Raw genomic sequence first — 26,328 nt, forward strand, 5'->3', positions numbered from 1 at the left:
CTGGTAAAGCACTTTTTTCCCCATGCTGAGAGCTCTACTGGGGGTTGTGGGAGGGTGCCACTGAATCCAGAACTGTCTCTTGTCTGACTCCCAAATCCCCCATGTCCCATTCCCCTCCTTACAGCTTCTTGTTCTGACTCAGTTGGTTGTGCCACCAGATGTTGTGTTTCTACAGCAGCTGCCAGTATTTGCCAGTCTCAGGGTCCAACTCCTTCAGCTTCTTGGAGTGGGCCCATGTTTATCTCAAAGAGCCATGCGGGGGTATTTGGCATCGGGCTTCAGGGCCACATCTGGGTGCTCCTAGATGTTGACGCCTATGGCATGGGTGTAAGCCACACTAGGGTCTGTGCACACTTCCTGATCCTTTAGGGCCTTGCCCACAGTGCTGCCTTTGGCCGTTTGGTGACTAATCTCTTAGCATAACCCTGGGCCAAAAGCACTCCAGGAGCAACACAACCTGGGGGCTCCAGGAATCTCCAGGAATCTCATCCAGGCCAGGATGGCAGCTCCGAAGAGGCTTCTGGGCGCCTTGATGTCTACTGTTGGCTTATACATGTATGTTTCTGTTCTCTATATCTTTTTTTTTGTGGGGGGTAAGACTTATTTGTATTGGAAAGGCAGATCAGATTTTGTGGAGAGAAGGAAAGACAGAAAGACCTTCCATGTGCTAGCTAATTCCTCGAATGGCTGGAGTTGAGCTGATCTGAAGCCAGGAGACAGGTGTTTCTTACAGATCTCCCATGCAGGTGTAAGGTCCCAAGGCTTTGGGCCACCATCTACTGCTTACCCAGGTTGCAAGCAGGGATCCTGGGTGGGAATGGAGCAGCTGGGATATCAACTAGTGCCCACATGAGATTTTGGCACTGAAGGTGGGAGGATTAGCTTGTTGAACCATGATGCCAGCGCTCAGTTATTGACATTTTAAGAAAATGTCCAGAGAAGATAAGACTCATTGATCTATTCCATGCCTATACATGGTGGTGTGGAATGGTAAGCACAAGTTATAAAGCAAAGCGTTTCTACCCTTGCATCATTTATTTATTTACTAAAAATGTTTATTTATTTGAAAAAGTTTCAGAAGAGAGGAGAGACAGAAAGAGATCTTTCACCCACTGGTTCACCTCCTAAATGACTACAACAATCAGGACTGGGTCAGGAAGAAGCCAGGAGCCAGTATCCTCTGGTCCCATGTGGGTGCAGGGGCCCAGTCATTTGGGCCATCCTCTCTGCATTCACAGGCACAATAGCAGGGAGCTGAATCGGTGATGCCCATATGGAGTGTTGACACTGCACAATAGTGGCTCAATTCACGACACAGGTCTGAAAACGAACTTTTTTTCAAATAATTTTGTATCATACCATGATGGTTTGTTCCATCCATACTAAAATGCTATATAAAATTTAAATGAATTTCATGTTTAGGCTTGGGCACCATCCCCAAGACATCCCATTACGAATCTATGAACAGAATGCAAATATCCCCATATCCTAAAACATCTGAAATACTTCTGGTATTTTACATTATGAGTACTCAATCTGTGGCTGACATAAAATTCACATGCCTTGTATCTGAATTATGATTACTGCAGGTTATTTTTTCTCAAGAGACCCTCAAGTGCATATGCAAATCTCTGCTTTTCCCAAATGTCAAACGTGTCTCAGCAAAATTGCAGGAAAGCCAGTTTTAAATTTTATTCCAAAGTTTGTACATAGTCTGTTCAGTTGACTTGGAGCAATCAGATCAGAACCAACCAGTATGCTGTCCAATAAAAATAGACACACAAGCTGTTTATAGACATCTTTTTTAATGTTTTATTTTAAAACAAATAATCCCACTAAAAGAGAGCAAAGGAAATTTGATTTTAATGGTAGCTTGAAATGGATATGATATTCCTGATTTATTTGTTTTCAGGAAACAGACAATTGCATTTCATAGATGACTCTTAGAATTGCTCACTTAAATGCACACAATTATATTAAATTAAGTTTCTCTTACAAAAGCACAACCATATCATTTAAGGCAAAAAAGAAAAAAGCTTCTGGGGGAGATAAGTTCATGTTTATGATATTTTTCTTAGTCTGATTAAACGAAGTGACCTATTAATTTAGTTGCCCAGGTTTCATTATTCTTTATGTTTTGCTTCGCAAATGGGTGTGAGAATTATTCACTCTGTGCCTGATTTCCTCCTCCAGTAGATTTGTTTTACTTGTAAGTTAGGAACTTTCAGATTCATTGCTTCTATCACTTGGAGGTGAGAAAGGCACCTTAAGAACAAGTGTTAGGACTTAAAAATTCAATAAAACATCTTACTTCAAACAATACTTGGAATCTATGAATATTTAATCATTAAAACAAAATGCAAACATTTATGATTGGAAATAGCAATATGTTTTAGTTAACCTCATAAAAGGGATATTTGCGATTATTAGCTTGATCAACCCCACATATCGAAGAGGGCAACAAACTTGAACTGAGAAAACATATAGCTACTCAGTAGTCAGCTAAATTGTGCTTCACAACACCATTTGGGATTGACCAGTGGGACTTTGTTAAGTGCAAGTGGGAGGTCCCTCTCATTCACATAGAGAGTAACACAACAGATAGATCCCTACAGTTTTCACACAACACAACTATCTTTCAACATCCAAGAAGGTTTTGTGCTAGAGTAAGATAGACATAAAATGGTCATGGCTCCAATGTTCGCCGTTTTTCACGATAATGTTTGTCACACTTTGCTCTGATTAAGATCTCTGTGATGTGTTTAGGCTTTGTTTCTGGATCTTCAGTCTTCAGCAACGCTGGATGAACTGTATAGTTTAAGGTCTCAGTAGGGATCCCCAATACATTCAAAATTCCCACTGACAGCTGGGTTCAACTCAGGATATGGCATGTCCAAGAATCAGTGCTACCAGAAAGTTGCTGTCACCTACCTCTTCCTTGGCTAATGTATGAAAAAGAGCCTGCCAAGTTCATGGCCAAGTATTTGGTTTTGGGTCAATGGAGGGATATGTGCATGTGTGTTTGTGTGCTTATGTGTGCAACTTCCTTGGAAAGTGTAATACCACCCAGATTGAGTGGAGATGAAAAATTGCATGTCATAATTTATTCACATTCTATGTTTAGATAATGAGAATAATTGCTTTAAAAGCCTGGCAAAATTGTTTTAACTGGAGTATAAAAATCTAGAATCTATCCTCTGTAAGTCTTCAGGAGCCAAGAATATTCTGAATGATACATTCCAACAGTGTTAGCATCCAAGTGTGATGCAAAGAGGAAGTGTTTAAAGTTTCAGTGTTTATCAAAAGGATTTGAAAGTCTTGAGAAGAACATTTTTGGGGGAGTGGAGAATTTAGTTCCTTGGAATAGAGGCTGGTTTAGACTTGGGGAGGTTCAGAAGTGACATAATAGCAGGGAGCCGGGAAGTAGTTAAGGATGAGGAGAGTAAGAGATGAAGAAAAGGAAACTGGGAAGGATTGGCGGATTTCAGAGTCTTTTTTCTGGCTGCCAATTGATATCCCTGCTCATTCCGCTTGGCAGCATGTTTGCCAAATTTAAAGGTCCCACTTCTCCTGTTTTCTAGGGGTGTAGTTTTAAACCAACTGAGATGCTGGGTCTTGTCTCTCTTTGCCTTTTGAATGCAATACTTTGGCTCTAAGTTCTAATGGCCTAAGACAGCTAATCAGTGTGCTTTCTGATAAATAAGTTTTTCATTTTGCTTCCCCTGGACTTTCTGTTACATGATATATTGTTTGTATTTTGAAGTGCAAACCCTGCCTGCGCTCTCTGGTTTCTAATTGTTCATGTTTATACCTGGAAAAGAACTAGTAACTGTGGAATTGGGACAATATTCTTGGGGAGAATAGAAAATATTCACAACCAGTATAAAAAGTAAAGGAAGTTTTGTTTTAGCTTTTCATATGCAAAACATACGACACAATAGCAAATGACATTCAGGGCATATTAAAAAATAAATACCTTGAAAAATTCTCTGTTATATATAAGGAAAGTTTAGGTAGTTACATTTCCTAGCAATATTCATTTTCTAAAAAAGTCTAACTTTCAGTTTGGTATGTTTCTCTCTCATTGCCTATTGCGTGGGAAGTCATTTTCTTGAACCTGATCTACCTCCTGGCATTGCTTCTGGCTTCTTTGCATGTCTTTCCTAGCCCCATCCCTCTCAAGTGTCCCAGTACTGCTGTCCTTCCTGTATGTCAGCTGAGACTAGCCTTTCGTGGCTGCCCTTCCGGTGGGTAATCCCAGCAAGCTCGGGGATGGTGTCATTGTAGAGAGACCAGCCCAATCACACTGGCTGTTCTAACAATCGCTATTCCATACATGGAAGCTGACTGGATACAAAGTTGATCCTGCCATTAGAGAGTACGCTTCCATAAGGTCAGATAGGTTACAAAGTCTGTTTGCCCCACTGGCCCTGAATTTCATTATTCCCACCTTTTCTAATCGAACATTCTCATCATAAAGAAAAATATGAAAATAATGTGCAAAACTGCTTGCCACAGCGCTAAGTCACCAAAAGCACACAAATTGACATTCAAATTACATTAATTATAAAATGTCAGAGTAGGAATGGGTTGGCAAATACGTCTTGAAATAAGCAGCCATTTCTATGATTCCCAAATTCTGCTTTACTTGACCTTGTTAGCAGCTGTTGTTAGCCATGTGTTTAAATATACATGATGATCTAATTTGAAAATGTGTTTATATTTAATTACAAAGCAGAAATGCCTGAAATTTGAAGGTGTTTACTCTCATTTCAAAACACAAGGTCAAGTCCTCTAAATGACCTATTCTTGACATTTCCACATACCCCTTAGCATTAGTGGTGCTTGGTTTCCCAGGATTTTAAACTCAAGGTACATTACTAAATGACTGAGTTAATATTGATGCACCTTGGAATTTCAGCCATCCCTAAACATGCATTTTCATGCAATGAAAAGATAACAGGCTTATAAACTGCCTTTCATGTTCTTCCTGATTCTTGCAATTTCAACTTTTTAGAAGGGCTTTCAAAATTGTTCATGCAATGATATGTATGGCTAAAGGAACTGCTATGCCTAGAAAGAAAACAAAGAACTTATTTCAGTTTGATATGGGGCAAGCTGAGGGCATCTGTACTTTCCCCTGCCTTACAAATGCTCTGAGATGATCGTGATCTTCCAGTCCTTAGAGAGTCCGTCGCAAACCCAGCTTCACTGGCAGGCTGCGGTGCGGCATCGAAAGTGTCTGTTTCTGCATCTTCAAGCCCCACCTCTTCATCAGTTATAAACAATTTGGATTCCCTCCATTTGGGGTAGAACTCTTGACTGCCCCTGGAGCCACTTGATTCACTCCCTGAAAGCTGTATATTCAGTTCCTCTGTCGACCTGATCAGATTTTGTACAGATAAAGATTTGCCCAAGTCCTTCGGCACCGTGGGATGGACAGACAACAGAGTATCTCCTCCCATGTCAAAGCTTTTCCTCAGAGAACAGTCCTTGGTCAGATTCGACTGTGCAACCTGAACATTCTCCTTGGAGGCAACAAGGCAGGTGGTGACATCGGAAATGCTCTCCTGTAAGCCTGCGGGGTTTAGGTGCAAGGTCTCTGGCCTGGGCAGATGCTTGATGGCTGGGAGAGGAGGTGGAATTTGTAAGGTTGTTGGGGCTGCTGGCTTGGGTGCCACATTTATTTGGTTTGTGACGTTGGTGGCTGTTGCGGAGCCATCGTTTTGACTCATTGGCACCTGTGTGGCTTGACTGTGCATAGTAGGGCTAAGCGTATAGAAAGTCTGGGCACTGAACTCATTTGGCGTCAGAATGAACTGCAGGCCTCGCGAGATGTTGGCACTAGCTGATCTGGTTAAGCAGCCACTGTTCTGCACAGAACTGGACAGATCTTTGCTGTCTACAGGGCTTTGATAGTCGGATGTCTGTTCACATTCAAAAGGCGGGATCTGGAATGAAGCCAAAGTGAGGGCAGAGGCGGTGCCTTTCCGGAGGACCTGCTGGTAGATATCCAACAGGCAGTCCAGCTTGGTTTCAATTGACTGAACCTAAAAGTAGGAAAAATGGTTGCACATGAGAGTAACCTATTATTAAGGCGAGACTTTAAGTGTGAAACTAAAAATGCTACTAGAGTGGGTCAATCCAATCACCTAAACACTGAGTAAAAAGCTCAGTACAATCTTGACTCCTGGTGAACATAACACCTAGCCAGTGGAGGAGCCAGGAGAGAGGCCTTGGTTCCTTATAATGCTCATCAGCACTCCTTCCTCTATTTTTTAAAATAGACACGGGAGATGTTCTCAGAAGTCACATAAGCTCTGTAAAACAACAAACGAGGCTCTTCATCCTTACCAAATTGCCTGTTTTTCATAAGGAAGACATTCTGGAATTTTAGAAAAGAACTTTTTTTGTTATGAAATTAAGACCTTAAGTATCTATCTAGGTGGTTCTTAAAAAATGAAGGAACCAGATGGCTTGAAAACTAACACTTTGAATATGTATCCTTAGACCTGGGAGAAGCAGCTAAAGGTTAAAATTCTACAGGTCAGCATAATTATACTTAGATTTGCTCTTTTTTTTAAAGAGTAAACTAAAAGAAGACACAGTTAAAAACATGAAAACACAAATGAAAAGTAGATTTCTTTGTGATTTTAAAACTGAAAATATGTAACTGCTTTCAGTTATGTATTAATTAGTGAGATGAAAATTTTTATGCCTTTGGTGAAATTCAGACTGTTTTATTGAAAAGTGTCTATACACAAAAAATATAATTTTACATACTCTTTCTTGATTTTATTTTCTTAAAAATACATGAATCACTAAGACATGTCCAATTGTCTATATATCAGTTTTGACTTAAAAAGATTTGGCTACAAAGTTAGCCAGGGTAGTAAAGTTTTACCTGTTTTTCAACCTTAACCACGCGGCCCAGCATACTGAGGTCATCTGTGGTCTCATGTTCTGCTGTAATTTTCTCTCGGCTCTTTTTATCTGATGTGATTTGCCCTTTTCCAAGGATTTGATCAACACTATCAGAGAAAGACATAAGCACTGATTATAAGCACTAAAGATGGAGATTCCCCTAGGCCAGAATGAAGTAAGTCGAAAATATTAAATATCATTATCTTTAGCTTATATAAGAAGAAATAAGGATGAACTTGTTCCAGTTGCTGTGCTTCTGTTTGGTTTTCTTTGAGGCGGAGAGCGAGAGAGAGAGAGAGAGAGAGAGCGAGAGAGAGAGAGAGAGGCAGTGAATCACAGCTGCTGATTTACTCTCCAAATACTGGCAACAGCCAGGGCTAGGTCAGGCTGAAGGCAGGATCCAGAACCCAATCCAGGTCTCCACTGGGTGGCAGAGATTGCTGCAGCCAACATCAACTGCCTCCTAGGCACACATCAGCAGGAAACAGTGTGTTAATATTATTAACACGGATTATACATGAGATTGGCTTCTCATTATTCTGTCACATGATAAAATCACTAATAAATGACAGAGGCAGAACTGTCAAACTAATTTGTTTCTTCCTCTAACCAGTTATTTTGCATGAATCAAACAGATCATGTCATGAGAATTTATTGTACATTTGATTTATGAAAGATAGTCAGGTAAAAAGCTGTGGTCTCTCTCTCTCTCTGGATTTTGAGTTGCAGAATTTGCATGGCTTGGGAACTCAAGATTACGTCTACAGATTCTGTACCAGTTCACGTTTGTAAAAGCCTTGGTAGCCATTGGTAACTAAGCTGAGCTACTCGCAAATAGATTGTAATATGACCACAGGATGAGTTAAAGCACTTTCCAGAAAGACTTGGTCAGCCTAAATGAGAATCTCTTTCTTATTTTTTTTCTTTCTATTTTACAATTGAATTGTCAGAAGTATTAACTATTCAGTTTACTTGTCTGCACAGAAACATAGGCACACCTACTTTCTGCCTTAGCATCTAATTTATTTAGTTATAGGCTTTATAATGGCTGGGTAATGCTTTGTTAATTATCTGCTGAATGAGGGAACAAAATGTGTTTTCTATAATTGATCAACAGATATTTTACTAATGGCCCAGTATTTGCCTCACACTGGGCTAACTATGCTATGGGTTTATAAAAAAATTTTTTTTTGAAACTCAGTTCTTGGGTGCCAAACATTGTAGTGTAGGAGGTTAAACTACCACCTACAATGCCAGCATCTCGTTTTGAATGATGGTTTGAGTCTCAGCTGCTTCACTTTCAGTTTGGCTTCTTCCTCATGTGATTGGGAAGGCAGCAAAAGATGGTCCAAGTACTTGGATTCCTGTCATGCATGTGAGAAACCTGGACAGAGTTAACACTCCTGGCTTCAGTCTGACCCAACCCCCACCATTTGGGGCATTTCAGGAGTGACCCAGTGTGGATGGAAGATCTGTCTCTCTCCTCTCTCTGCTTTTTTTTTTTCCTGTAACTTTGCCTTTCAAATAAATCTATGTGAAAAGACTTAGACCTTGTATTTTAAGAATTATTCAACTGCAAGTGCTGCTAATATGGACTTAATACTAAGATAAGATTTTATAAAACTCAGTTGGCTAAATATTTTGGCCGTGAGATGACCGCAACAGCCACATGTGGTTGAATTAATACACTGAACTCAATGAACTAATTTCTTCCCATCACTCAAGAAGATGCTCACCAGCAGGCTATCCATTACCATGCATCCAGTCTTAGTTAAGAGCAACCAAAAATCACTATCAATGCAGAGGCTCATGAGTGTTCTTATGTTCTGTAGCAGACATAATGCTATATAATGTCAAGGGGAAGGATGATCTATTTTCATGGCCTAGAGGGTCGAGAAAGGCCAGCTGATTCCCACAGGATGGTTAGGATTTAGAAGTAACAAAAACAAGAGGAACATCATCATTAAAAGCAATAATTGAAACATAAGCAACAACCATGACCATTTATTGAGAACTCAGTGCTACGCCCATCATGTATTCCAAATTATGTGTATTAACTTGTCCAGTCTTTAAGCTAACCATGTACAGCAAGCATTAACATTCTTCCCATATTTATAAATGAGAAAACTGATACAGTTGAGTGCATGCAATGCCTGATTTACAGTTATATTAAAGCAAAAAAAAATGTTAACAGCAAAAAATTCTCAGATACCTGTAAAAATGAATTAGGAATACTGGATTCATAGTTTTTCTTACTAATGTTCCTCCCAGATAGTTTTTATACACTCATTTCCTTACAATGAATGACATTTTATTGCTCACCGTGTTTGAAGGCTTTTAATTCTACACAACATGTCTAGATGACCAGCAGAATACTGTTCAATGACATCCTTTACATCATATGGGCGTAGTGTTTCCTTAAACTTGCGTTTTGCAACATGAAATTTCATAATTCTGTAGGAAGAACATGTTATACATTAATCTTCATAACTTTGCTAAAAGAAATACTCAAAATTGTTTGCTAGTAAATATAAGAAACTCTAGGAGAAAAGTTATACATTAATTATTTTAGGCTCTTACAGATATGTAATATAAAAGTCTGGAATTACAGAGTACAACTTAAGAGCTCTCATGGGAGAACACATTTTAAGAGTAAGAAACACATTATAAATGGGACTAAAATTCAAATTAAAATCATAGTCAAAATGCAACTTAGCCTTTTCCCAGCGATACCCAGAAGTTCAACATTCAACCCCTAAAGGTATTACCCCTTAAAGAAGTAAATGTTTTGAAAATGGTCTTTTATGTAACTACAAGCATTGCTGAGATACAACTATGCTTGCAGGATTCTCTTATTCTCCCTAGAGAAATGCACACTGGAATGGTAATTTGTGAAAACTTTTTTCTCCCATAAATTATTTCTGTAGCTATTGATGTAGTAGCTAGTCAAATTTCTTTTGTTTTAAACATAGCACACTTACTACTAAATTTTTCAGAACCAGAGTTCTTTCATCACAATTCTTTACCAACATGAGCTCAAGGTTTTTTTTTTTAAAGATTCATTTATGTACTTGAAAATCAAAGTTGCATTACACAGAGCTAGAGGGAGATAGAGAGAAAGAGGCCTTTCGTTCACTAATTCATTCTCCAGATGGCCACAATAGCTACAGCTGGCTGAGCTGGACTAAATCTGGGAGCCAGTCACTTCTGGGTCTCCCACAAGGGTGTAGGGATACAAGATCTTGGGCTGGCTTTTGTCGCCTTCTTGAGCAGTTAGCAGGGAGTTGGATTGGAAGTGGAGCAGCTGGGACTTGAGCCAGTGCCCATATGGGATGACAGCACCACGGGTGGAAGCTTAGCTTGCTATGCTATGAAGCTAGCTCTGAGTTCAAGGTTTAAAATGATACATCGATACATTCCATGATGGCATCAATAAAAACCTGGTTGTGAAAGTAACCAGGTTCTGCAATGACTTCATCAAATTCCGGATGAAATCAAATAATAGTATTTTATGAAGTCTGTGTAGCCTATTGCAAGTAAGTGGGTTTTTTCAGCTATCAAATGGTTCACTGACTACCATTACCACACTCATAAATCTCAGGATTATGCAACTGGACTCGACTCCAAGGAACAAAATTCCTGTCTCTTGCTGGAAAGTGGGAAGATTAAGGACAACTACAGAGTTTAAAAGGAAAATACCCATTCACTACCCTAACTGATACCTGATTTCAATGTATTCAGATTGTTTTATGGTTTGAATTCAAAACTATCTTATAATTGTATTGTTAAGTTCAAATTGATTTTTAAAAAGATTTGTTTTTATTGGAAAGGCAGATATACAGAGGAGGAGAGATAGAAAGGAAGATCTTCCATCTGATGAGTCACTCCCCAAGCAGCTGCAATGGCCGGAGCTGAGCCAATCTGAAGCCAGAAGCCAAGAGTTTTTTTCCGGGTCTTCCATGTGGGTGCAGGGTCCCAAGGCTTTGGGTGGTCTTCGGCTGCTTTCCTAGGCCACATGCAGGGAGCTGGATGGAAAGTGGGGCTGCCGGGATTGGAACCAGTGCCCATATGCGATCCTGGCGCATTCAAGGTGAGGACTTTAGCCATGACACTATCGCGCCGGGCCCTAAATTGATTATAACTTGATTATTTCTGAATCATGCAGTTCTCCCTCCCTGTATCACAGTTTTTGGATGACTCTCTTTTTTTGTAAAGACATTTAAGTCAATTTATTCAGCAGGAAGTAAAGAAATCTGTGTTTTAATTTAATCTCTTAGTATTTAAACTTCAATGGGGCTCAGTCTCCTATATGAAAAAGCTGAGAAAAATAGTGAACTAGGTAACCGTAAAAGTCCAGCACTGCATGAGAATCATATAATGATGTCTCCTTATGCTGGACTGTCAGCTCAGCAAAGGCATAGATGGGGGTCTTTAATTCAAACCTCAGTGCTTACTGAAAGTTTCTCTTATTACCATTGTCTCTGTTGCTGCTGCTACTCAATATTAGGTGCGTGGATGTTTACTGAGTAAGATGGGGAAAGAGAGAGACACAGAAAAGGCCCTCCAGTCTGGGTCATGTCGAAAACCAGGAGAGCCAATCTGATAGACCAGAATCTTACTCTGTTATCTCCAAAGTAGCTAATGGTGGTTCAGAACAGGGAAACATTCTTAGATTGTGGTTGTGGTTACCTGTGTTTCAGTAACTTTGCTCTGCAAAGTCTTATTTTCAATAGAACTCAATGTGGCACTTTTTCTTCCTTGTAAATTTCTTGAAACTGATATTCAAAGAACTCAAGTGATTGGTATCAAACAATCAGAATAATGCAACATCCAGGAACCCAGCTAGACTACTCTGCCTCTCACCCCATTTCACCTCCTAATTTCCCACAGATGAGTTCTGGAGGGCTGAGAGGCCAGACACGAGTGACGAACAGTTCTTTCTTCTCTGTGGTGGCGGAGAAGTAAGTTCAACATCAGTGTATTAACACTGGTTGGATGTTGGGCATGCACTGGTCTAAGGCGGGGGAAGATCCACAAACCTCCAAGTGAAGGACCTATTTTGCCTTAACGGAGTCCTGCCTCTGCTTCTTGATAGAGTGCTGTGTGAGTTCTTTATGGTAATTCACTTCAAAGTTGCATATGGCTTTTCTCTTCCTTTCAGAGATGTTTCAACAGAAGGTACATTTTGAAAGCATTCTTTAGACAATACTGCACTCTGCTCTTCTGTCGGAATTTAATAAACTCTGGACTCCAGTCAGGAACTTAAATAATTTCATTTTTTCTTACATAATTTATTACTAATGAACTAAACTAAATCAAAATCCACATTCTGTATTTCTGATCAGTAGTTATAATTTTGATCACCACTAAAAGGAAGTTGATTATCTCTTCTAGTATTTCAGTGTAAATGCAGAATCATATGGAATTAGCTGTATGATGATAGATATGCACAGTAGATTTAAAAATTCCTAGCAGGGTTACTGTTTATTTTACATATTCTGGCTCCCTATGAGGTATTGTTTTCCTTCTAATGCTTACATATTTTCCCACCAGTGACAGTTGGAGTAATACATATCATTTCAATGATTTGGAAGAGTGTGGCCAATGGTGGGCTGGATCAAACGTGTACTGAATCTTAAGATCCAACTGTTAAATTTTTAAGAATTTTGCTGACTGTTAAGCATAGCATTATCACAATTAACTTTTATATTCTTATAATAAAACATATTCTATTAAAGTTAAGACATACTGAAAATATATCCCAAACCATTTGATTGCTCTTTATGCTCTTCTGTTATTACACTGATTATGTCTGTGTGATAGAAATGCCATCTTTTGATATTACAGTGGTAGTTTGCAACTAGTAATTGTAGGACTATTTACACTATGGAAATTGGCAAATACACAAATCAGGACTTTCTTTTCCTGGAGAGCTGATGATGGAGCATTTAGCTGTACATTAGTGAGATCATACAGCCTCTTATTTATTAAGGATTAAGTTTTCTATAATGGTGGTCAAATAGCTTTTCTTAACTGGATGCGTGGTGGGTTGAAAAGAGAAATAGTAAGGAAGTTTGAGATGAGACATGAACAATATGGGTTAGGAACTATATTTTGTAAATGTAGATAGAACATTTAAAGACATATGCATATTTTTAAAGGATTTATTTTTATTTTTTTAATTGTAAAGGCAAATATGCAGAGATGGGGAGATACAGAGAGATAGATTCTCCATATGCTGGTTCACTCCCCAAGTGGCTGCAAGAGCTGGAGCTGAGCCAATCCAAAGCCAGGAGCCAGGAGCTTCTTCTGGGTCTCCCACATGGGTGCAGGGTTCCAAGGCCTTGGGCCATCCTCTACTGCTTTCCCAGGCTCCAAGCAGGCTCCAAGCAGGATGGGAAATGGAGCAGCTAAGTCACAAACAGGCACCGATATGGGATCCTGGTGCATGCAAGGTGAAGATTTAGCCACTGTGCCACTGAGCTGGGCCCAAAAAGCATATGCATTTTAAAATCAAGAGTTTATACAGAGAATGATCATTATGTCATTTTATTTTTGCTAGAGAAGACCAACATATCCCAACAAGTCTCAAAGTTTTTTGTTCCCTCCCATCGTCACTGCTGTGACATTGGAGAGAATAAGCTTTCATAATGCATATAAGACTACATCACTCTCCTCCTAAAATCTTTCATTACTTTTTAAAGATTTTTTCTGGCCTATCTGATAAACATCAGACTCTTTAGCACATCCTATAAGGATGTTTAGGGACTTGTCTCTGTTTTTTCCTTTCTTGCCTCATCACATCACTTCCTTGGGATTTAGGTTCCAGAAGCAATAATGTGTTTGCAAACTCACCAAAAATGCCATTTAACAATTACATATTTTAATTCCTTGCACACACAATTTCCTTTTCCTGAAATCCTCCCATGCTTTCAAGACCCAGCGTAAAGTCATTCTTTTTAGTAAATGCCCATGATTTCCCCAAAATAGTCACTCATTTTTCTGTTAACTTGCAGTTTAATGTCTATTACACATATTTAATTACTTGCTCATATATTAGTTTTCTCCACCAGACTATGTGAGGACTTGGAATGCCAGGTTTATATCTTTTGCTTTTGAGATCCCAGCACTTGGCATGGGCTAAATGCACATGAGATGTCTGCTTGTATGGAAGCTCTGTTGAGGACAGTCAGTGGAGAACTCGAGTGAGGTCAGGGTAGTGCAGAGGCAGAGCCCTTGTCTGACTCTCCAAATGCACTTCTCCACACAATCCTCTGTATGTCGCATGCTTTCCAGCCCTTCTGGAATTTCTCTTGACTAAATGTGCTCATTTATCAGAGCTCTGTCTCTTCATTTGCTGCTAGGCTCACAGTTCTAGACTGAGCTCATGGATTGAATTTTCTAGAAATCTCTCCTGACCACTTCTACTGGGTGTTTTCAAATGCAGTATTATGCAGCTAACTTTTTGGCAGTAAGTTTCACCTGCTGGAAGTTAATGATTTAAAGGAGTATGGTTGTTGCTTTATTATTCTATACAATCTCTGGAAGGCATTAGGAATTTACTAAGTGACAAAGAATAAATGAATACATATTTGCTCCTCTGTGGTTGTGAGAAGTTGTTTGTGTGGTGTGACAAGGTGCTCTTGTAAGGGTCTGTCAACAGTATCATAATTAATTCCAGTTTGCCAGGCACATTTCAGAAACAGCCCAAGTTTTGATTCATGAATATAAAATACTTTCTATAGCAAAATAAATGCTCATCCATTTAATAGTCAGGACCATGTCTGGTTTAGAAAGCCATTTGGATAACATTGCTTCTGAAAATCATAAAAACATAATATTATTTCCCCTCAGGTCACTAACATAATTAGGATCTCACAAAGTATCCAAATCACAAACAATAAGAGGAAGTAAGCAGAAAGGCAACAACACAGCAGATGAGGGAATAAATAATACTCTTAACTTGCAAAGGTCGAGGGAGATCTGATAGAAAAATGAAATGGTCTGGGCAGAGAGAGAAAAGTTTGTTGCGATGGTAATTATGCTGACCAAATAAACTGTACAACAGAGATCTTCAAGGAAATATGGGGTAGAGTGTTAAAATCTAAAAGAGAATGAAATTTTAGTTTTAATGATCGTAAGGATTATTCCAAGTGTTTTCAAAAACCACATGTGTCAGGCATGGTTTGGGATGACAGCATGGAATGCAGTGTGAAGTACACTTCCTGGGGTCCCTGTTTTAAGTCACCATATGATAACCCTCTGTGGTCATGAGGGCCAGGTAATTAATGGTGATTATGACAGTTATTGATCTCAGCCTCCCACTCTCCACCCAATTCCTTCTTGATTTTTCTGTGACTGGTTATAGTTTTCATGATCAAAATCATAAGGCAGAGAGAGGAAAGCTTCAATTGCTAAGCCAAGCCTGAGAAATCAGCCTTGAGGTTTCAATTTTGTCATTCTTAATCCCTTGAGAATTTTCTCATTTCTCTGAACATTGCTGGACTGTCTAAAGTTGCTTCTGTCTCTATGATGCAACAACTTTGACTCAAGAATCCAGTGTTTGTCTCTTGGACACAGAGCTGTATTTTAAGGATACAAGGACATGCATCTCCCCTACTCAAGTTATTGTGGAGTAAGTGTAGTTGTGTCTTGCTGGATAGCTGATGCTCTGTTTAACACTTCACCTGCATAATAGCAGCTTGAAACTCTGGTAATCCTTTATCTGTGATATTGGGGTCAAGTGAAAGATCAAAACTATCAGTAATCAGGTTCTTATTATTCCACTAAGCGGCACCAGAGGGTGAATCATAGGCAGGAACCCTTGTCAACAATTCATGGCTCCCCAGTAACTGTAATGCTCTTCCTTTTAACACAAACTCTAGAGCCTTCTGTTTACTTCACTTTAATTATAAGTTACATACATCAATATCATAATAGTTTGTTGGTTTTATTTTTCTTAAAAGAGTTATTTAATTAAAAGCCAGTATAACAAAGGGAAGGAGGGCGGGGGGGGGGGGAGAGACAGAGAGACAGAGAGAGAAAAAGAGAGAGAGAGAGAGAGAGATCCATCTCTGTTGGTTCAGAAATCTGATGATAACTAGCTAGTAAATTTGGAATTAGGATATCAACCAGTTTGGCTAAAGTGTTGATCTATTTATCCTAATGAACTATGACTGAGATTTTAATATTTTACTACAGAATAACAAAAGGCACTTTGATATGATGTGTTTCTTTTCTTTTTTTCCCTCCATATTGTTTCCTTCTTGTATTTGAGGTAAAGGGAGATATTGAGGGAGAAGCCCCACCCAGATGATGTGTTTCTTTTCATTCACATGTACCTAGACCACAGCCCTCAAGGCAACTTTCTTAAGTGAATGGTCTTTTATTTCTTTTAAAAGATCTATTTTATTTCCTTGAGAGGGAGAGGGGGGAGGAAAGGAGAGAGAGAGAGAGATAGAGAGAGATCTTTCATCTGCTGTGCTCAATGGTCAGGGTCAGGCTAGAGTGAAGCTAGGAGCCAGGACCTTCTTCTGGATCTCTTAGGTAGATGCTACGACCCAAACATTGAGACAACTTTTACTTCTTTCCCAGGGAGCTGGACTGGAGTGGATAGTCAGGACATGAACCCGTGTCCATATGGGGTGTTGCAGGTGGCTGCTTTACTTGCTACACCATAGCACCAGTCCATGAATGGGCTATTCTTACCAGTACTGTTGGACGTCTCTTTGGAGGATGGACAAAAGACTGAGGAACAAGTTATACACTCATTGGCTTCCTTTCTTCTTGAGGGCACAGCACCGTGGCTAATATGAGTGGGTCATTTGATGCTGTTATTATCTAAAGACTAGGAGTCTAAGGTAAATCCGTTGCACAAAATTTGACATGTCCCAGTAACACCACTAGAGGGTGGAAAAGATTCACCACTAACCTAAAAAAGCACTATCCTGAAACTGATGTGTGCTCATACAGGAAGAAATAAGTAAAACAAAGTTAAATTCTGCGTAGAATCTATCTATCTATATATACACACACACAAACACATGTACACTTCTAAGGAAACGTAGGTGCATTTGTTAAGCTGCCATGAGTTAAAAAATCTTGCAAGAATCTTTTTCTATTCCTCTAAATCAGTGTAAAAACATTACCCATGAATATGCAGAGATAAGAATGATGAGAAAACAGAAGCGGCAGTGACTGCTGCCGCCACCAAACAGATGGCTAGGCTTGGCCAGCAGCCAAGCCGTGTTCAGGGTAGAGAGGGCTCAGCCGACTGTGAACTCAAGAGGCAGATTGGTTGACTGCAAAGACAGCAATACTTCTCAAGCTTGGCTGCTCTTTGGAATCACCCAGTTCCAGTGTCTGTGTCCTTCCTTCAGAATTTCTGCCTTGATTGGTCCAGGATGCTGTTTAGACATTCAGAAAAACCTTTCACATTTTGTCAGTGTGAGCTGAGGTTGAGAATCCCTGAAGTGGAGGTGGGCTTGGGGTGGAAGAAGGTGGGGTGGTGCATCCATCCGTACAGCCATGTGAAGATGTGATCTCAACCTGGGCAACTTGGCATGTGTTTTTAAAGTCACTCATGTCAAATCATAGGGAGAATGTTGTGCCTCGGTGTTGGGCCTCTGATCAGAACCCCAACGCTTGCTTTCTTTTTGTTTCCTGGGTGAGGTTTGAGGTTTCATGCAGGAAGTAGTTACGAAGTTCCATTAACTTCTCAAGGGATTACCTTGGAAGGGAATGATGAATTGGAAAGTGCCAAGGTAACTGATTCATTCATTTATGCTTTCCATAGATATTGAGTGTCTATGTGGTTGTGCTGGATGCTGTGCAACCCTCTGAGGAGCACTGGCTTTGTAGGGAGGGTGCTGGCAGAGAAGAAGCAGCTTCCCACACGAGGACAATGACTACCGAGTTTCTAGGCCCTTCCTTTCTTCAGTGGTGGTAAGAGAACAGTCATGGCAGCCATGACCTTGGAGAGGATTTGAGAGCCTCAAGATTCCAGGGCTTGGAGCCCTCTAAATGAGCTCCATGTGACTGTGTCCACATGTGATGTTAACAATACATCTATTCATTCTATTCATTCATTCTTCCACTCATTCGCATACCACTCAGGCATGAATTTTGAGTGCCTACTATGTGTCAGCCTCTGCACTAGGGCTGGGGATATGATGATGAGGAACTATGTCTTGTTTCTGGAATACTTTCAGTTTATAGGGCAGACAGATAAGTGATCAGATGGTTATAGCTCACTTTGTGACACGTACAGTGGGAAGCATAGGTGACACGGGAGTGCAAAAAAAGGGTATTTAACCTGTTTAACCTGGACAGCAAAAGGTGATAAGGAATGACTTTTGGAGAAGATAGTCTTTTATTTGTAATCTCTGGGGATATTACCACGTTTCTAAAGGTCACCAAAATAGCCCCATTACGCACCCAGATTGTTGTTTTTGGGGGTGGATCTGTGCATTTCCTTGCATTTCCTCTACTTATGTTGGTTAGTTGAGCTGATTTATTCTACTGATATGCATTTGGCATCTCCTTCCCAGTCTGAAAAATTTCATCATCCGATTTCTGACTCTCCAAAGGAAATACAACATCTTTCTTGAAAGTAAAGGTACCACACACACACACACACACACACTCACACACACAAAGCAAAGATAAATGCCTGAGGCTTATTCTTGAGTTGATCTAGTATTCCTTAAGGTAGCCTTTGTTAATTTTTATGGATTGGTCAGGGCTGATGCTAATCTTGGAACAAATCCAATGGACAACTAGGTCTACAGTACTTCAGCAATTTGGTTCTCAATTGAAGACACATATGTTACATGCTTATAATACTTACTAATGCTGTTCTCCCTTTATATATGGATGTTAATTTGACAATATGGACATACACTTGTGAGTATAGGATTTAGATTCTACACTTGATCTTAGCCAAAAGGCCGAGAAGCGATAGGATTTAGATTCTAAAACCTGGAAAACAATTTATAAATGCACATATCTAGGACCCCATTTTTCTTTCATTTCATATTGGGCTGCTAATTAATGACTGTGGAAATCCATAATGCACACCAGGTGTGCATTAACAGTCATTTTCTTGCTTTCCATTTTTAATTGAGACATGTAAATTAGATCCACTTACCTAGAGCCTGCTCAACAACACCACTGAAAGACAATCACAACTCCATTTGTATTAAGGACAAGTTCTGTGGCCAACCCTGGGAGCAGAATTGTTCCTCTTAATGCTTACTGTTTTTGTCCTCTTAATGTAGGGTCTTGTGGGGGTCTTGAGATTTGCAGGATTTTTTGAAAAGAAGGTATAAGTAGTAAAATCCATGCAAAAACTTCTGGGTCCTAGTATGTCTATAAATGGTTAATTTTCTTCCCAGGATTTTGTGAGCACTGATGCAGTAACTAAATTTGGGAATTTTGTTTTCCTAGGATTATAAGATCCTGCATAAACTTCAGAGTATGAAAACGAAGATACAATAAACAGATTAACAATTCATGCTGATTGCCCTTACATATTTTTAGTCATGGTATTGGAGATTCAGTTTAAATTATAATGAAATACAAGGTTAAAAATCTCAGACACTGGGCCCGGTGGTGTGGCCTAGCGGCTAAAGTCCTCGCCTTGAATGCACCGGGATCCCATATGGGCGCCGGTTCTAATCCCGACACCTCCACTTCCCAGCCAGCTCCCTGCTTGTGGCCTGGGAAAGCAGTCGAGGATGGCCCAAAGCTTTGGGACCCTGCACGCGTGTGGGAGACCTGGAAGAGGTTCCTGATTCCCGGCTTCGGATCGGCACAGCACCGGCCCGTTGCGGCTCACTTGGGGAGTGAATCATCGGATGGAAGATCTTCCTCTCTGTCTCTCCTCCTCTCTGTATATCTGACTTTGTAATAAAAATAAATCTTTAAAAAAAAAAATCTCAGACACTGCAAAAAGTAAATGTGTCTCCAGAGAACACTAGTTTAACACAGCCCTCAGAGCAAAATGTGACCACAACTAATTATCTTGAGAAGAAAAACAAACAAAAAGAATATTCCAGGAAACACATTAGCTGGTTTTAAAAACATGTGTTAAATGAGCCACAAAATGTTCTGTTAACACTGTCCTTTACTGTGAGATGTCGTAGATTTGGCTGTCAAGAATGCCTTAATAGTGACTTGCGAACAAAGACTCATCACCTCTGCTAAAATAGCAAAAATGTCATCAGCAGAATCAAGAACCAGTGAAACAGCTTGTAGATTTAAAATCCCACAATGGCAAGCTTGTGCCTCTTTTTACTATTTGTGGTATGAAGGGAGGTTTAAGAAGGAATCAGGTTTGAGACTCTTTAGGGGAGGGTCAAGAGAATGATCTCACACATGCCTTCCAGAATAGGGAGAACACCAGGACAGCAACACAGGAAAACCTTATCACTCACCCCAGGGTGACAGTGAGGTCTGATTTGCATCACCGCGTTAGAAACTCTGAAATGTCACCAACGACTCTTCAGTTCTCTGATCAGATTCGAGCTATTTTAGAAGAGCTGATGAGTCTCTGCCAGTTGAGAAGAAATTCCTGACACTTCATCTATGTTCCTATTACAGAGTGTGATTCTGTTAGATAATTCAAAGGAGTTTTCTGTTTCACACCAGGATTCCAGTCCTTTCTCCTTTATGCAATTTCCCTCTAAGCCACTGATGACCTCTCCCTACACACAGACTTTCTAATGCTACCTTCACTTCTGTTTCTTTGCCATTGCAGTTGTCTCTGTCTCACCCACTTCTTATTCACCCGGCTAGTACCTACATATCCACTGGCTCTCATCTATCTCTTCTTTCAGGAAGCATTTTGAACACTATGTTGCACATAACTGCCTATTTACACCTGCCCATGCCATCCTGGACTCGGCATCATAATTATGGTTCCTTCTCTGGTAGTCCCTCAGGAATCTAAGTAGGGGTCTTTCTTAGCATTTACCTCTATGTCTGATGCACAGAAGCAGGAATCTCTATTTTTTTTGAGTGAATGCACTACCTGGGAGGAACTTGAAAGAATCTGTAGTCAGGCCTCTGCTAGGCTGGGGAAAGGAGAGAAGAGAGAAGCATTCATTGCTCATTGTCTTCTTTTTCCTCCACAGGGTGCCTACACAGGCAGCAAGATCACCCTGTAGAGGAATGGAGGATTTCTGCTATAAATTCTTTGGCAGTTGGGAGTACCCCTCAGATAAGGGAAAGCAGAGCAATGGAACTTGGAGAGGAAAGATGGAATGCCCTTAACCCTCAGCAGAGGACAGGCACTGGGGCAGCATGCTGGAAAGCCACGAAGGAGCCCAGACAACTCAAAGGATATACTAACTAACACACACTCTGTGATGACCATGTTCCTGTATTGCTGTAAATGCTTTGTAATCATTAATGTAATTAATGCATTTAATTCTCACCACAATCCCGCTATGTCAATATTTTTGCTATCCCTACTGCACCAGCAAAAAACAGAGACACAGAAAAATTATGTGAGCTGCTCAAGGTTGCACAGGGAAGTTCAGAGCATCCTCTTTTTACAAATATTTATTTATTTATTTGAAAGGCAGAGTGACAAGGAAAAGAGGCAGAGAAGGAGAGAGGGAAAGAAGGACAGAGAATGAGAGGAAGGGGGGGGAGGGGAAAGACAGAAGGGAGAGAGAGAGACAGAATGAGAGAATGAGAGAATGAGATCTTTCAGATGGCCACAACAGCTGGGACTTGGCCTGGGCCAGCCTGAAGTCAGGAGCTAGATTGTTCTGTGTGGATGGCAGGGACAAAAGTACTTGAGTCATCAAGTGCTGCTTCCTAGGTACATTAGCAGAAAGCTGAATCTGACAGGAAAGAGCTGGCGTGGATTGGCTCATGCCTCGCTGGGTGGGACACAAAGATTAGTCACTCCTCACCATGGTGTTGAGGATTTTCCTGCACACCCCCCCTCAAAAAAAAAATGTTCTGTACCTTAAATGTCGACAAATATTTTATTAGAGTTACAAGCCAGTCTAGATTATCCCAAAATCTGCCAAGATCAACAAAATTATACTTCAACACAACAAATGGCTAAATACTAAAATGAAATAGACACGAGACGGTTGAATGGTACCCTATAGCCATTTTAAGGTATATAGCAGTCGGTCCTGTATATAAACTAAAATTGAGATGTGAATGAGCTAATCATAGGTTGTGGTTAGGACTTGTTTTTTTTTTTGTTTGTTTTTTAACATACTGGTTACTCAAAACCATGTCAATTCCATAATATTGCAAATTGCTGTTGATGTTATATTGGGACTCTTAATTGACTGGGATGATATTCTACCAGCTCTAACTTCGGACCAGAAATGTTCTCCCCAAGAAACTGTTCAACCCATCTGGACAATAAGTAGCTGGACTCCATGCTTGGTATATGTTTGCAAGGAAAGAATCTTGATTGAATTTGAACTGTAATGCTGCATCAAGGTGGAGGAATCCACCAGGGGGGAGGGGTGGGGGATTCCCAGAGCCTATGAAACTGTCACATAATGCAAAATATTAAAAAAAAAAAAAAAAGCAGAGCAGCTATGACTTAAATTGGTACTGTGACTTGGGGGTGTCCAATTAGCAGCTTATCATTCTTCCAGGTGTCAGGTTTCTTGGAACACCTATCCTAGATAGCCCTGGGGCTGGGGACAGTGGGTCAGGGTAAAGTCAGATGAAGCTTAAACTAATACATTCTTTGACGAGCAGTCATTTGGCCTAAAAGCTTGGGATGTCAGCACCCCATATTGGAAGTCTGGGTTTTAGGTTCTGGTTTTGCTCCAAATTCCAGCCTCCTCATATTACATATCCTGGGAGCTCAAGTATTTGAGTCCCCGCCACCCATGTGAAAGAATTGACTATATTCCTGGCTCCTGGCTGTGTCTTGGCTCAGTTCTGGTTGTCTGTGACCATTTGGCATTTGGGGAGTGAGCTAGCAGATGGGAACTCTGTCTCTTGAAAAAGTGAAAGAGAGAGAGAGAGAGAGAATTTCTTTTGAGTTTCATTCCAAACCTTCATTCATTAAATTCTTAAAAAAGATTGATTTGGTTTGGGAAACAGAAAGTTGCCTTCAGAGAAACAAAACAGGGATAGGAATTAATCAATCCATACAGATATTGAAAAATAAAATGTGATGTAATCAACAGCTTCTTAGTCATTTTTGTTTTCAAAATAAAAGTAATCTCAATTGGATTGTTTTGGTTATCTTCACAAAAAACAAACAGACAGACAGTAAAAACAAGCTGCCCAGAAAGCATGATTGTCTGAAAGAAGTTGACAGAACATTGTTGAAGATCTCACTGGGAGTAGCTGTTATCTTAGATGTAGATCTTCTATGAAAACAACACTGGTGGGAAGGAAGTAAGCTTCAGAGTGGGCCATTTTTACAAAGCAGTTTCCCCAGATGCCCACTTCTTTCTCACAGCCTTTACATGTTGTCCCCCTGTGTATTTCTGAAACATTCTCTCTTCATATCAGTACAAGAAACATGCTGAATATTTAAGTTTATATTTTAGAAGGTTATTATTCTGAGTGGTTATCGTGAATGCGACTTTCAAACATGAATTGTTTCAAATAATGACACTTATGAGATTACCTAAAAAATTCATAGAAAATTGATTAAAATGATAATGTGTTTTCCAGAATTATTGTCCTATAGTTCTATGTGTATTTCCAAAACATTTTTCTGTATTTTCCAGAACTATATTCCTGATTTTTTAATGAGATTTTGTCCCAGATTCCCAGTTAATGAAGTGTTTACAATGCCAACTACTAGCATGAACGGGCTGAACGACTTTTGAGGGTGATATTTGAAGGGAAGTATTGACAACACTAGTCAATCTTTTTGCTATTCCCAAATCGTCAGATGCTTGAGGGAATGTCCAGGGAATTTGTGCGTTATGTTGTTCAAATAGTGATAAGAAAATTGGAATCCTGTAGGGACACAGAAAGATGAATGTGTAAAATGCTCTGGGGTTTATCAATTTGTTTACTTTCCTGCTATTTTTATCTTTCCACTGAGAAAGCAACGTCTATGGATGGATGAAAAGAAATTTGACATTATTTGAATCTTTCACAAGATAAAGATTTTGTAAAAAAAAAAAATGAGCAGAATCTCCACTACTGGAGGTGTGTTTGACAATACATTTCTGGAAAATTTGTGTATTTCAGTGAAATAATATTTTGAGATAAATCTGTGGTAATCCTGAAGAAAATATATGAAACTAAGCCTTCTGAATAAAGGTATATTTTTGGGCTGGTGCTGTGCTGTAGCAGGTAAAACCTGCTCCTGTGGTGCCAGCACCCTGTATGGGCACCTGTTTGAATCCTGGCTGCTCCACTTCCAACCCATCTCCCTGATAATGGCCTGGGAAAGCAGTGGAGAGAGGCCTGAATCTACATGGGAGACCTGGAAGAAGCTCTGGCTTCGGGTTTTGGAGCACCCCAGCTCTGGCCATAGCAGCCATCTGGTGAGTGAAATAGTGGATGAAGATCTCTTGGTCTATCTCTCTCTCTTTCAAGAAAGAATAAATGAATCTTTAAAAAAAAGGTATATTTTGGGGAGACTCCATTGGCTACAACAAATACTTTCAAGAGAGAATCTAGTAACTACAAAAAGATACAATTTATATAATTTTTCTTTTTTGCTTATGTAGGGTCACCACACAAAATTAGAACACAATTTGGAGGAAGGAAAATATTTTGAGATAATGTAATGATTTACTTTTCATTTTGGACACTTAATCGCCTCTTAGATATCTGAATGATTTATTTGGCTAGTAATTCAAAGTTATATTACTTACATTATTTTTGAACTTATTTTTAAGCTTATTTTGAAGTTATTATTTTAAAGTTATTTGTTTACTAAAGTAATGCACAATATTGTGACAATCTACTATAAAACTTATATTAAATCAAATACATCTTGTCTGCAAATAAGAAAAGGCATATTTTGGAAACAGTACTACAAAAGGGACATCATGTATTTAAAAAAATCTCAAAGTGTATTTAGGAAATATGATTCCGACACATTTGGAAAGTGGGTGTGCTTATCTCATTAGAAAATCTTTACTCTCAAAAGTAACTAGAAAATGGAAAAATAATAATTCCCACATTGCTCTTTGTAAACATAGTAATATTTTCATCATATTGCCATCTTTACAATGGCATAGACAGTTTCTGATATACATTTTAATTTAGTTTACATAAAAAAACCATTATTATATGAACTACTGGAAAACAAATATCATATTGAAGCAGTAAATTTTCTAACAACCAAAAAACCAAGAAAAATGCCAAAGTAAAGTTGCTATTTTAGAGACGAATAATGGATGGGTCACACTTGTAGTTGGTAATATACATACAAAATGCTATTTCAGATGAACTGCAAGAGGTGAGCATATTCTGGGAAAAAAAATTGTTCAGTCAACTAATGCTGAATTTATTTACAAATTAAACTCATGATAAGGACACTTGTATAAGATTTAGACCTAAATCCATACACTTCTCTTCTGAATTGCTAATTGTATTGGTTGCTTATTTAATCGTGCAATTTAGAAGTGAAGTACCATTCTGAGTGAAAGACTTCCAATTAAGTTATTAAATTATTGAGTGTAACTATTACATTTTTAGAGGTACCACTAATTTTAAAAGCTACTAAGAAGTGTTTAAAATATTAAAGGACAGGCATGTAAATAATAAAGTTCCTTCAAAAAGAAGAACTAAGATTGGGTTGTATTCATGAATGTAAGGAAAAAAGATGGTACCAAGAAAGAATTCTGAAAACCAAGGAAATTCTGCGAAGGTCTTTTACAAAAAAAAGTTCAAGAAGAAGGTATAACAAAGTAAATCTTATGTTACTAAAGTGCTTAGCTAGCAGAATAAACCTATTTCATTTTCTTTCTTGCAACTCCCAATCCTTTTTATAAGTTGTGAAGCAGAGGCTTCAAAAAGTCTTAGAAAAATGACACAAACTGGGTTAAATATGGCTTTTAAGAACTCTAATCTGCTTCCACTAGATAACATTTTTCCATACTTGTTGTAAGTCATTAATTTTTGGGCAGGACTGCCTATCTTCACATTAGGGTCTTTGATGGATATAATCAATGCATGAAAAGGATTTCAAGGTGACTTCTAGATCAGTAATATCTGACAAAAAGTTTGTGCAATGATGCAAATATTATACATCTTTTTGCCCGACATAATAGCTACCAGCAACCTGTGCCTATTGAACACTTAAAATGTCGACACTATGATTGGTTTAAATTGCATTTCATTTTAGTTCAAATGTAAAGACTCCCAGGTGGTCTGTGGTTCAGGTTAGGCAGTGCAGTTCAAAATCCTCTCCATCCTTTTCAGTGAAAACTTCAGACA

At 39.2% G+C, this 26,328-nt stretch overlaps 1 protein-coding gene and 1 pseudogene across 1 annotated transcript in view; both read right to left on the reverse strand.

The window, feature by feature from the left end:
• Nucleotides 1–1,699: 1,699 nt before the first annotated feature.
• The window catches only part of KCNQ5 (potassium voltage-gated channel subfamily Q member 5), a 558,133-nt gene continuing 533,504 nt past the window's right edge, over nt 1,700–26,328 (reverse strand). The window contains exons 11-13 of the mRNA XM_004580459.2: nt 9,247–9,378; nt 6,905–7,031; nt 1,700–6,050 (exon numbers count right to left, since the gene is read on the reverse strand). Of these exons, the coding sequence (XP_004580516.2) occupies nt 5,094–6,050; nt 6,905–7,031; nt 9,247–9,378 (1,216 nt within the window). The 3' untranslated portion in view covers nt 1,700–5,093. The remainder of the gene's footprint in view (nt 6,051–6,904; nt 7,032–9,246; nt 9,379–26,328) is intronic.
• Nucleotides 18,794–18,884, reverse strand: LOC131481948 (U2 spliceosomal RNA; annotated as a pseudogene).

Source organism: Ochotona princeps, chromosome 1 (genome assembly GCF_030435755.1).
Source record: "Ochotona princeps isolate mOchPri1 chromosome 1, mOchPri1.hap1, whole genome shotgun sequence".
Taxonomy (NCBI): domain Eukaryota; kingdom Metazoa; phylum Chordata; class Mammalia; order Lagomorpha; family Ochotonidae; genus Ochotona; species Ochotona princeps.